We start from the raw sequence: 13,005 nt of genomic DNA on the forward strand, positions 1-13,005 counted from the left end.
AGCACGAAGGACCGTTACCTGCCGCGTGACATCATGCGGACCCCACTCCTGCTAACACACCCCGGACCCGGACTGGCCTTGGCTGCCGCCGCGGACTCATCCCGCCTTGCGGGTCCCCTCTGGCCGGCGCGTGGAAACAGCGGCCCGGGCCAACCGGTCCCAGCAACCTCCCCGCACAAAGCTGCGCCGGCGCCTGAGTCAGCGGCGTGGCGCCCAGGCCGGGCTCCCCACCCCGTGTCCAGCCCGCGCGGCTCTTCCCCGCGGTCGGACACGCTGCAAGGCCGGCCCGGCCCGACCTGCCCCAGCCCGGCCACCTGAGGCAGCGCTACAAACTGCGCGCGCGCGCGCTCACGGCCTGGACGGGCCCTGCCGCAACCCCGCCCTGCCTCGCCTCATGGCGTTTCTTGCGTATGACGTAATAATCTGCGCTGGGAGCGGAAGTGACGTCATCAATACAGGCGGAAGCAGGGGTGGCTTGTGCGTGAGGGGGACGAGATGGTGAGTTCGGGCTCGGGGTGCAGGGCCCCGGGAGCGCTTTGGCCGCTGCTTGAGGGGGAGGCGGCGGCGGCTACGTCTGCGCCTGCGCCGTGTGGGCCCTGCGCCCAGCCGCGGCTCCCGTCCGGGTCTGGCAGCTAGGAGCGGCGGGGCTGTGCTGAGTCATGGGGGTGGCCGGGCCCGGCGTGTACAGCGGCGGGGAGGCGGCTCGTGGTCCGCGGTCCGGTGCCTCGGAGCAGTGGCCGGGGGTGAACCGGAAGCGCGAATCGCCCCTGCCCGCAGCAGCGCGTTCCCGCCCGGCGCGTTCCCTGCCTCGCCCCTTCCCTGCCCCCTCCCCCCCGTGCAGGGTCAGGGCCGCCATGGCACCAGCCCCGCCGCCCACCCCCTGTGGGATCAGTGTCTCAGGGATGGGAACATCTGTTAGATTATCTCTCTCCCCCCTCCCCCCACTCTGGGATTGTTTCCTACTCCGCATCCCGAACTCTGGCTCCAGCATATGAGAGTTTGATTTCATGTCAGTTGTGGGTGTTTTCTTGGGGCGGAGGGAGGAGAGAGTTAAGTCTTTTATTTGCCTTCTGGTTTCTGAGCTTTGAGGGCGCATTTGAGGGCGTCTTTAAACTTGGCTCGGTAGCCATGAGGGCTAGACAGCTACTTCCAAGAAATGAAAGCTGAGGTTTTTACAGAAGTATTTGACTCAAGGAGTTGGGGCTTTAAGAACACCACCAAATGTTGCAAGACTTGTGATAGAGTGGCTAGAGTTGGCAATGTCTCCTGCTATTCCTTTCCCAGGACTTTGCAAAGATTAAGGTTTAGGTATCCACCCCTGCTTTTGGTGCAAGGTCATGCACTTAGGGACTAACAATAATAATTTTTGCTATAAATTGGGATCATATCAGTTAGAGGTGACAAGAGAAAGATGTGGTTATATTGATCACTCACAAGATGACTATGCACTGCAAACATGATGTTGCTGTGAAAAAGGCTCATGCAATCGTAGGATGCATCAGGCAAGATATTTCTAGTAGAGATAGGGAAGCATTATTACCATTGTACATAGTACTGGTGAGACCTCATCTAGAATAGTGTGTGCAATTCTGGTCTCCCATCTTTAAGAAAAACTAATTCAAACTGGAACAGGTTCAGAGAATGGTTACTAGGATGATCAGAGGAATGGAGAACCTGCCTTACAAGAGAAGATGTAAGGATCTTGGCTTGTTTACCCTAACAAAATGAAGGATAATCAAGTACTTCTTTTTGCAGTACTTGATGTGTTTCACTCTTGGGAATATTTCTGGTTTTTCAGCCTTTATTTACTTTACTTCATCCTATTGTTTTCTAGTCGTTCCCTCTTGTACAATAATAATTTCTCCTATATTTTCATATTCCAAATATGTGTGGTGATAGTGCAAGGAGGCTCCATTGTGCTAAACACTGTACCTTCACATAGTAGGAAACAGTTTCTGTCCAAAGAGCTTACTGTTCAAATAGACAAATCAGGCAGTTTGAGAAGGGAAACTGAGGCACAGAGAGGAGCGGTGGCTTGTCCAAGTCTCAGTAGCTGAATGGCACAGCTGGGAATAGAGTCCAGATCTCCTGAGTGCCAGTCCAGTTCTCTAATCGGTAGATGATGCTACATTTAACTGTTTTATGTTTCCTTGAAAGTCAATGCCTTCAGTCCCACACCCCAATAAATAAATACCTACATACCTACATTTTGTTGATCTTCCCTGAGTTCCCTCTAATTTGTTACTATGTTTCTGGGGTAAAAAGGTGTTCAAAACTGAATTGAATATAAAATTCCCCAGACAGCTACACCAGTCAGTTCCACTTTATAGGGCTTATCTTCTACCTTCTTTACTACCCTTTGCCTTTGCATAAAGAAAAATAGCAATTGCCATGTCCGATCATTGGTCCAATATCCTCCATCTGACAGAGGCTAGAACCAGATGCTCAGAGAAGAGTTCAAGAAACCTTGTAGTGGACAATTATGGAATAATCTGCTCACAGAAGTTTCTTCCTAAACCTTAGTTGATGGCACAGTCATTTTCGTATTTGTGTTATAGAAGTGCCCAGAAGCCCCAATCAGGATGGGGACCCAGTTTAGGTAGGTGCTCCCGTATATGTAGTAAAAGAGCGTTAAGTTGTTCTTTTTGTTCTGTCTTAGCAAGTTTGAGGAGCAAACAGCATGATATTACACTATTCCAAGAGATCTAAGGACTGCTAAATCACTTTGAGGTGTCCTAATTAAATGTCATTTATAGTCTCAGTTAAAAAGCAGTTACCCTGAAGACTAAGGCTTGTGCGTATGTAGTTTTAAAGAAACATCAAACAACTCTTTTTTGGTATAAAGATCAAAAGATTAATCTAAATTTTTGTTTGCCAGAGCTAACAGAAGCGCTGAATGGGGCCTAATTCTGTAAAAGTAATCCTTGCTTTTTGTTTCAGAATTCCAGAGGAGTTGGATCTCAGCTTAAGGATAGCATCCCAATTGCTGAATTTTCAGCTAGTGGAGCATTTGGAGGTCATGATATTCTACGCAGAGGGTATGCCTTGTCTGCCTGCTAATATATTATTACCATAACCAAATTGAAATTCTAAGTATGCAGGAAGAAAGTTTTTATGTATTATGCACCTGCTTTAGAATATACGCTGCTTGGCCGTATACTTTATATCAAAAGATATGTCTAGTCCAGTGATTATCAACCTATTTACCATTGTGGGCTGCATATGCAGCTCTCTCTGTGTTATGTGGGCCGCATTCACACGATATATATACTACCTGTACATGTACATGGGCCACAGCTGTGTGCTGATTAGGATGCAGGTTAAGAATCACTGGTGTAGTCACTTTGCGTATAATTATTGTAGGAGCATTATGCATCAAGAACTTGTTTCCTATGAAACCTTACTCTTAGAACCAAATAATAAATACAAACAGCTGTGTAACTAGTGATCTGTATAAGGCTGTACCTTTAAACAACTGATAGAAAAAGCTTAATTTTCATCCCTGCGCATATATGAACTTTGTCTTTTAAATAAATAAATAATAATAGTTGCGTGTGCTCTTTTAATGTTGGCCAAAATGGTTGACTTCAGCTATGAATGGCATATGAAACAGTATTAACAGTGTGGAAAATGGCCTAATATTTTTACACTACTTGGTAGTGTTTCAGATGGTTGGTGGTCAGAACCATATCTGTATACACACACGTATGTAAAATATAAATGTAGAATAGAAGTATAAATATTTCTGTTGAAATTTAAAATGCTTATCAAACTGATTCAGAAAGAGATAATCCAAGGCTTGCATGTAACAGTATAGTCAGGGAATTAAGGTTTGTCTGAAAATGAAATAATGTCAAAACAAGTACCATGTTGTGATGTTCAACCCAGATTGGTAAGAGTTGTGTCACGACCTGCCCTACAACTGTGGGTGTCTTAAATGCTGTGCTGCTATGGTCCACTGCCCTGATACCACCAGCCAGCCTTACAAGCATGCAGGTCTCACCCTGGCTTCCACCATCCAGTTACTTTTTTGCATAGTGACCCCAATGCCTTCCCAGTCCTGAATTTCCACAGAACCATCTACCATTACTACAATCTGCTGAGGTTCCCAGAATTGTGAGTTACAGGACAGTGTTTTGCTACTGCTAAGCTGTGTGACAACTCCCTGACACACCAGCTTGTCCTCCTTGCCAGCAGACTCTTCAGGGCTCTGTTATCCAAACCTTGCTTTGCAGGTAACAATCGGTGAACTCCCAAGCTCCCCAGAAATGTCACTGTGCTGTGTCCAGCCCTCCTGAACATTCAGAGAGTAGTCATTTGTTGCTCCTTTAAAAAGACAATACACTGCAGCTTATTAATTCATAGGGGTAGGGGGGCTACAAATGCTCTTATTTCAATCACAGCACAGAATTGATTTATGGTAAAAGTAAAACACGGTCATTAAACAAAAAGTCATAGATGATACCAAGAATAAAGACAGAAAGGATTACAAGGAAATAAGTGAAAACACTTCTAAGACTAAAACCTGGTTTAAGTCTCTTGTTCAAAGAAGTGTTTCTCGCCACGGGTATGTTTACACTTCAGTGTAAACTCAGAGTTTGAACTCAGGCTCAAACCTAATCCTGCCTGTATACACACAAATTGTGCTAACCCAGGGCTCGGACCCAGGGTCCCAAGACCCCATGGGGTGGCAGGTCCAAGCCTGAGTCAAACCGTGACCCCGTGTTCAAGCCCTATTGCTTTGTAGAGTAGATGTAGCCCCACTGGACTTGTGCTCTGGGAGTCTGCTAAAAGTATCCCACAAGATGACTTTTTTATCCTCTGAACAGGCAAGCTGGGTGGACAGTCAAGTTTTCCCATGCTGCACCATGAACAAAAGGCTAGAGTGGCCACGTTTTAGGAGGGTGCTCAGAAGACGGGGATATAGGTGGTTGGACTCAGACCTACATAATGCAGTGTAAACTTTGGAACCCCAGGTTAGGACCCAGAGTTCAACAATTCCTAACCTGTGATTACAAATGAGTGTAGACGCTCAAGCCTTAGGTTAACAAACCCAGGGTCTGCTAATTTGAGTTCTTCAAATTCTGGGCTTACATTGTAGTGTAGACATACTTGACGTCTGTTTTCCAGTATGGCTAACCAGACTTTCTGGTGAGGACTCTTCACAGAGCTTAAAGTGCTTGGTTCCTTTGTCTCCTAAGGTGAAGGATAATTTAGGGGTTCACTCCCCCTCTATAGTCCGGTAAACTTCTGAAGTGTACCCCTAGATAAATTTCCTTTTCACTGCTGGGTGTGGATGCCATGATGCCTCCTGCAGACTCTGTTGTCTTCTCCTCCACTAGTGACTTTTACAGTGCAAATGATCTCTTCCTGCAATTTCTTATACAGCTTGTCAAATGAATAGCCCATTGAATTTGGCCCCACCTGGCCTTTTTCCTTTGTTTGGGGAAAACCTGTTTAAACCAGGCATGTCGGGGGATTTGATAAACACCTTTCAGTCATATATTTCCAGCCTATCTGTAAAGTTCTTTTTGGGTTGACCGTACATGTCACACAAGAATATTAATGATCAGTAAGTTATTAGTTTTCCAGTGACATGTTACATTATGCCTTTTAGATACAGATTGTAATATTAGTGAGTTGGAGTACATTGAGTTGGTCAGGGCAGCTGAAACTCATTGTTGGATACCAAGCAGACCCTTTGGCACAAGGATGCTCTTAGGGTCACACATGCAGATTATCCATAAGTGAACCAATAATAGCAGGGTTTATTGAGGTATTCAAGTTAAATTTGTCTTCTGTTTGTGAGCTGGAGCCGGGTGAAGAAAAAACATGACTGCTTTTATGTTAAGCTTGAAACTGAAGCAGAAAAAGACTGAAATTCTTGCATAGGTTTTTTCCTTGTTCTAAATGAGCACTGATGTTTGTATCTGGAATTAATGTCAGACTAGACATTGGCGCAGTAATTTTTGGTTCTTCTGTGACTTTAAAAAAACAACTTTTGTTTGCCTTTGTAGCTTTACAAGTGTGAAAAATGAACTTTTGCCGAGCCATCCTTTGGAACTGTCAGAAAAAAATGTAAGTGCAATGCTGAATTTGATAACCTTTTAATGTTTTCTTACCATCAATTAGTTAGAAAATTTAATTAAGGGCCACTGTTAATGTTAACTTCTTGACCAGAGCAATTTCAGTGCATCTCAGTCACTGGTGAATAGGATCCTAATATTAATGGAATAAAGATGCCTAACAATAGTATTGTTTTGATATAATTTATGCAATTAAAATGATATTTCATTATGAATTTTTGATTGGGCGGGGGAGTTGGTTAATAGCTGAAAGAACTGCTAGGGTTTATCTCAGCACAGGAGATTTGACGCAGTAGAATTAAACATCTTCAGGAGATACACTTTTAGGTTCATTTTAGTAATATTCCAAAATATTACTCCTGTATTATGCTGAAATGGTTATGGCTGTTCTTATTGCTGTAGAAGTTTATAAACTCTACAAATAGCATTAATAGCAAAGAAACTAAATGTCTTTGCTTGGTATGTCATAAGCCCCACTTTTAAATAGCAAAAGACACTGGCAAGGCTAATGTAGTAAGTTAAAGAAGTGAAGCTGGGGAATGGGGAGGAAGTATAGTTAATATTTTTCTTCTAAACTTCTGATGAAAATTACAGAGACTGACTAGACCTTTGATGTTTTGCCTAGAGATGGTATCCTGTCCTGTAACTTATACTTCTGCTTGTTTGTGCTAACTGTCTTCTTTGGAAACATCAATGGCTCTTACACCAATATATTGTTACCATAACCATCACAAGTATAACTTCTGAATATTAAGAAAATAAAAAAAAAAAAAATTAGAAAAAAATCACTATCTTCTGTCACTGATCTCAGTAGCATCAATGCAAAACCTGGAGCCAAAACCACCCACTAAGTACTGCAAATACATGCAAAATGATTTTTAGTTTATACTTGAAAAGTTTATTTGGCCAGTCACAACTTCTTTTATCAGGAACCAGTACCTATTAAGTAGGTATCCATATACTATATTTCATGTTATTGATTAGTGCCAGAGGACCCAGTAAGGAGTCAAGACTCAGCACTTGCTTTCCTAAATGATTTAAAACAGTGGGACTCGCGTATAAGATATTTAACAAAAATAAATATCTGCTGAGATCGTATATAAAGTAATTTCACTATACTGGAAATAGGAAAAGTTTGCCAAATATAGGCTTCTTATTTTTTTTCAATTAAAGCAAAAAAAGTTACTCTTGTCAGTTTATAAGGCTTGCCATGGATTCTTTTAGGCCAAGATGCTTGGCTTTCCTCTTTCTGGGCTACTAATATATTAAAATATCACTAAGCAATTTCAAGAAGTTATTAAAGTAATACACAACTACTCCACTTGGTGGAGTCCAGTACATTCTGCTTGCCAAAAATAACAAAATACAGTTTCAGCCAGTAGCAAGCAGCATGTAATGCATGATTTTAAAATTAGATTTTCTTTCTCAGTTGCTTAAAACAAATGAGTTAATGTTTTGGCAGTTTTCTTACACACTGAGGTTTATAAATCTAGCAACCTATTTATTGCATTTTTTAAATTTATTTGTGCTGTGGACAACTTCCATGTGCATGTTCACTGAAGTATAATTTTACAAATATATTTTCTATAGCTATAATTAAATGCAGCTTTAAAAAAAATTCTTTTGATAGTTTCAGCTAAACCAAGATAAAATGAATTTATCGACTCTGAGAAATATTCAAGGACTCCATGCACCTCTAAAGCTTCAAATGGAATTCAAAGCAGCAAAGCAGGTGGGCACTTTAAACTATTCTAGTAATATGAATTGCCTTAGTTAATTATAGACATATCTGCAAACATGCTTTTTAAAAAGCATTTGTTTATTTCAAAATACATTAGATAACAGCTGTTCATCTACTATACATTTTTCAAGCAAACTCTAAGCAGAACTGGCTCTATTACTTATGATAAAACTAACGCTGGTTATTTGAAACATTCAGAGTTCTGTTATCACAGCAAATTCCAGGTGAAGTGAAGCCGAACTTCTTAAGTCTTGTGTGGGATTTTCCCATCCTGCGGGCCCTGGGAGGAGGACCACGGGAATGGAAGTTATATCCCTGATTTCCTTCCCCAAGACCAATGTTCCTTCTGGCAAACCTCCTGAGAATTCATAGGAAGGGAACTCTGCTTCTGCAGACTAAAGGAGTTTGGGGGGCTGGAGCGCACAAGGAGGTGGGGGAGAGATCAGGGCAGTAAAACCCTATGTGCACCCCTCCATTAGCCCTTCTTTGTAAGCTGTGGGAAGTTCATTGGGAGCCAGCCCCCAAAGTTTAAGTTCAGTGGGAGATTGTACCCACCACCCCTTGTGAGATAATCTTTGAACACTGCACGTCCGTCTTCCCCTCACTCTACCCCCAGGAGCCATAATAGACTGGTTTGTCCTCACTGAATGTATTTAAGGTCATTAAAGACTGACAAGCCTGTTTGGGCTTGTTTACAGCTGAGGCACCTACTACAGATGTGTTTTGAGGTAGAATAAGGAACTACCCCATCCTAAGGGTTAAGCGTTGGCCCACAACAAGCCTCATAAGGTTTGCTGTGGGTTTCCTGCCCTGCAGACACCAGAAGACTTACAAGAAATGCTGGAATTTGTCCTGCTCTCACCCAGTCACTCCTCCCTGCAGATCTCCTGAGAGCTTTTTCTCCCACAGCCTCTTGCATATCTGGCAGGAAGAGAGAGTGGTGAGAGCAAAGAGACTTTTTTCCCCCTATGTGTGGCTCGCCTTAGTTATGCAGGAGAGAAGAAATTCTTGTGACCTTAGGATACTTGTTGGCCTTTGATTGTTATCTTTTTAATGTTCTTAGAAGATAATATGAACTCTCACCACTGATATGTGCCTGTACCGTAACTTAATCTTTTTACAGCATTTGAGTTGGAATAGTATTAGTATTGGAACTGATTAAAGTGCAGCTGTACTAGCGAATATTATGGATAATTACAAATCCAGTATATCCACAAGCAAGAGACAGCTATCCTTTGTTATATATAAAAAACAAGTACTCGCAATAACTTACCAGTAAAGTTTTTCTATGTCAAAGGCAGTTGTGAATCCAAATATGTTGCTGTCCGATGTGCATCTTGTGATCTGAGCTCTTTACTTCTCGTTTTAGTCAGTTGCCTGTGACACGCGCGGAGCCTTCCTTCCTCCACAATCATATAGTGGTCTGATGGTTCATATGGCATAAACCTGTCCTTTTGAGCAAGAGCCAATCTCAAGCTTTGTTGTTGTTTATTTGTATTATTGGAGAGCCTAGGAGCCCTAATCATGGACAAAGACCTCATTAAGGCTGATTCTAGTGGAGATTGGAGAAATGATATTCATAATCTAAATTTAACCTAAATGACTCTTAGAGAAGGCCATATAAGTTCATTAAAATAATGATATAGCCTGTTGATGTGCTTTTTACTCTTTTGATATATGGATTGAAAAAATAAAATTGAAAATAAAGTAGCTAACCAGATTATTGAAATGTATGTTTATTAATCACGTAACTCTCAAGGTAAAGATACTTCGTAGTGACCATTCACAGATATTTGGCAGAAAACAGTGGGCATATTTTTCTACTGAAATTGAAAACTGTTTTTCATAATAGTACATTTTGATGTTTAGATCCTATGCCTTGACTATAAGACAAGGTGCCAGACAGGTCTTGAGACAAATGTGTGCAGGCTAGAATATCTCTACGCTCGAGTCCATGTTATCATTCTGTCATTTCCCAAAGAATTTTGCCTGTCACTTTTAATTACAGTCTGGACTTGGGAAGCCTGAATATAGAGAAGCCTGCGTTTTTTCTGACTCTTGCTGTGTTTTCACAGATCCAGCGTCTTCCGTTTCTACATAGCTCAAATATAGCGCTGGATACACTGAAAGGAAATGATGAATGCATTGGTTTTGAGGATATTCTTAATGGTAAATGTTTTCTTTCAAAGATTTTGTAAGCTGTCAAAATTTTCTCAGGGCTATCAGGGAAAGGTGAGATTTGGGAACTGTCAAGATTTCTGTGCCCCTGACAGTTAGGTTTTTAAAATATCTTGTTTTTTATTAATTTAAATTTAGGGGTCAGAAAAGGGATGTATCAGGAAAAAAATAAATATGGTGAAGCTGCTTGTTATCCGGAAATGTAAAACATGGGTTAGGGGATATGGTACACATCCAAATACAAGACACAATTTTGCTTTAATAGTAGTTAAAGAGAATAAATGCCAATAAAAATTATTGGAGAAGTGGTTTTATCATCTGGGGCTAAATTATGGAGCCTCCATATTCCTGGAGGAGTGCTGAAGGGAATGTGCCTCAGAGAGGCCCAGTTTGTACTGTGCATGGAAGGAGCACTGTCTGTTCTATCCATTAGGGCAGAGCATATTGCTCCTCAACGTGCATTGCCCCCACTCCAGGGGTTGATATGAAGGGGGAGTCAGTCTGCCCCTTGCATAATCTTGCTTCTTGAAGCACCATATGTGGTGTTTGGGTTGCACTCCAGTATGAGTGCTGGTTTTTTAGTATATTCTGTTTGAAGTTCTCATTCTGGTATTTCTCTTTTGATAGACCATCTTACCTATTAGACTTGGGCTCTGTCTCTTTATATACACATGCACCCCCTTGAAACTAATATTCACTGTTGCTTTTTAGTGTTATAACTATTCTCTTTTTTTTTTAAACTAAGTACTGGGCTTTGATCACTTTGAAGACTTTGTAAAATCTTTCTTTTGTCACGCTCATGTTGCTGATATGCCATTTCAACTTAGTTTAAAACTTGTTGTTTTTCTGTCTGTTGTACTTAATTTATTGTCCTAGGTCTTGTATGTGTAACTCTCTGGTGCTTGAACATAGCATAGCTCCCTCCTCCCTCCCTTTCCCTAGAAAGGAAACCCTTGCCAGATTTCCTTCCCCCTGGTTGTTGCTTAGAACAAATATTTACAGAGTTGACAGATTTGCAGCATACACTACAGAACTTTTCTCAGTAATCAAGATGTGCACGTTGCTATAAACCAGTGGTTTTCAAACTTTTTGTATTGGTGATTCCTTTCACACAGCAAGCCTCTGACCATGACCCCCTCCTTATAAATTAAAAATGGGGGTGGCGGGTAATTTAATGTAATGGGGGCTCAGGGCTGTCAGCCCCACAGAGCTGACACCTCGCGACCCTTGAGGGATCACAACCTCCAGTTTGAGAACCCCTGCTATAAACAAATACATCTAGAGGAAATGTAGTCATCTTGTCTTATGATGGTTTGTTTCAAAGTGTTACTAACTTTGTAAATATTTTACTGTCTATTTTCTAGACCCATCGCAGAGTGAAGTTATGGGAGAACCACATGTGATGGTGGAATACAAGCTTGGTTTATTGTAACACAAATGTAGTCTGAACCTCCTGTTCATGAAAACATTTCTTGTATGTGTCTTTATACTATACTACAGGTTCAGTGTACAATATATTCATATTACATTGATACAATGTTTTTGTTAACTTACTCACAGGAGAGCTGTTGCCTTACTTGATAAATAGGCACATTAAATGTTTAAAGTCTATTATGATTTGTTCTCTGCTTACTGTCACTATAAATGTCCTAGAACTAGGTATTTTAAAACTGTACAAGACGACTCTTCATATATTGCTCAGGACAATAGCTGCTTAGTTTTTGAAATATTATACATATACTACAAGAGTTCAGAAATGCATGTGAATTTTAAAATTGATTACTCAGTAAATGTAGGGAATGCATGTTCTTGCAAAAGAACTTTTTGAATATAAAACAGACATTTTCCACTGAATCACTTTTTGTTCTTGAAATCTTTTAAACATCAAATAAAAAAGTTGCTATAAATGCTGTGGTTTCCAAAAATATGTAATCATAACTCAAGTCCCTGACCTCCAACCCAAGCAATGTTACTCTTGTCACTTGCAGTCCTTTTAAGGATCCTCAGTAGCTCATGGGTAGAAAAGAAACCTGCCACACACATTTGTCTCCCCCAGCTAAGATGCTCACTCACTGGAGCTCAGTTGCCCCTTAGGATAGAATTAGACACTGCTCCCTAGGAAGAGTTGGGAGCTGAATTTGGCTTTACCCAGCTACTTTTGAGGGGGGAACCCCTCTTTTCGATTTCACAACAGTCTCGTCGGGCTCCATTGCTCTGTAGAATGAGAGCTTCTGTAGCCCTATTTTGGGCTATGTTCCCGCCTACATGGAAACTTAAAATAACCTTTAAATGCTGCTAAGTGGTTAAGGGAAAAATACCAATGTTGAGAAAGAAAATGTAAAATTCATAATGTTTGCATGAAACAAAGGTACATCTGACAGACTGCATAACAAAAGTGTTACAGTAAACATGAATTTTTATTTTACATAACTGCAGAACATAAAATTAAAACTGAACTGACTTGGTTGTAATAAACAATCTTATCTGGGGATAACCAAAGGGAGAGCCTAAAATTAAGCTACACTAATGCATCTTTTATAAATGAATAGCCAGATTAAAGCTGTTTTTTGTAAGTTTAAAGGGTGTATTTTTATTTAAATTACACAGGCTCTTACAAGCTATTCAAAGTTAATTATATGCATAACATATTACAAATCCTTGCAATAAGTTTAGGACAATTCTGTTTGTTCTCTTACTTCATACAGTGGTCAAAGTGTGTTATGTACACTTTGAGAATGTAACCAGCCTAAATGCTATGGATTGCTGTGTCTTTTTGAAGTAGGGTCCTATTAAAAAAAAAATCATAGAATACAAGGGTTGGAAGGGACCTCAGGAGGTCATCTAGTCTAACCCCCTGCTCAAAGCAGGACCAATCCCCATTTTTTGCCCCAGATCCCTAAATGGCCCCCTCAAGGATTGAACTCACAACCCTGGGTTTAGCAGGCCAATGCTCAAACCACTGAGCTATCTCCCCCCCGAAATCATCCATCTCAAGACCCA

The 13,005-nt window shown here is 41.1% G+C and overlaps 1 protein-coding gene across 1 annotated transcript; it reads left to right on the plus strand.

Moving 5' to 3' along the window:
* The first annotated feature begins 357 nt into the window (after positions 1-357).
* On the plus strand, positions 358-11,616 carry POMP (proteasome maturation protein). The gene is made up of 6 exons (XM_077809896.1): positions 358-498; positions 2,941-3,038; positions 6,018-6,078; positions 7,717-7,818; positions 9,903-9,996; positions 11,370-11,616. The coding sequence occupies exons 1-6, from the start codon at positions 496-498 to the stop codon at positions 11,435-11,437; spliced, it is 426 nt and encodes a 141-aa protein (XP_077666022.1). The 5' UTR covers positions 358-495; the 3' UTR covers positions 11,438-11,616.
* Positions 11,617-13,005: the final 1,389 nt, after the last annotated feature.

The sequence above is a fragment of the Eretmochelys imbricata genome, chromosome 1, assembly GCF_965152235.1.
Source record: "Eretmochelys imbricata isolate rEreImb1 chromosome 1, rEreImb1.hap1, whole genome shotgun sequence".
Lineage (NCBI taxonomy): Eukaryota > Metazoa > Chordata > Testudines > Cheloniidae > Eretmochelys > Eretmochelys imbricata.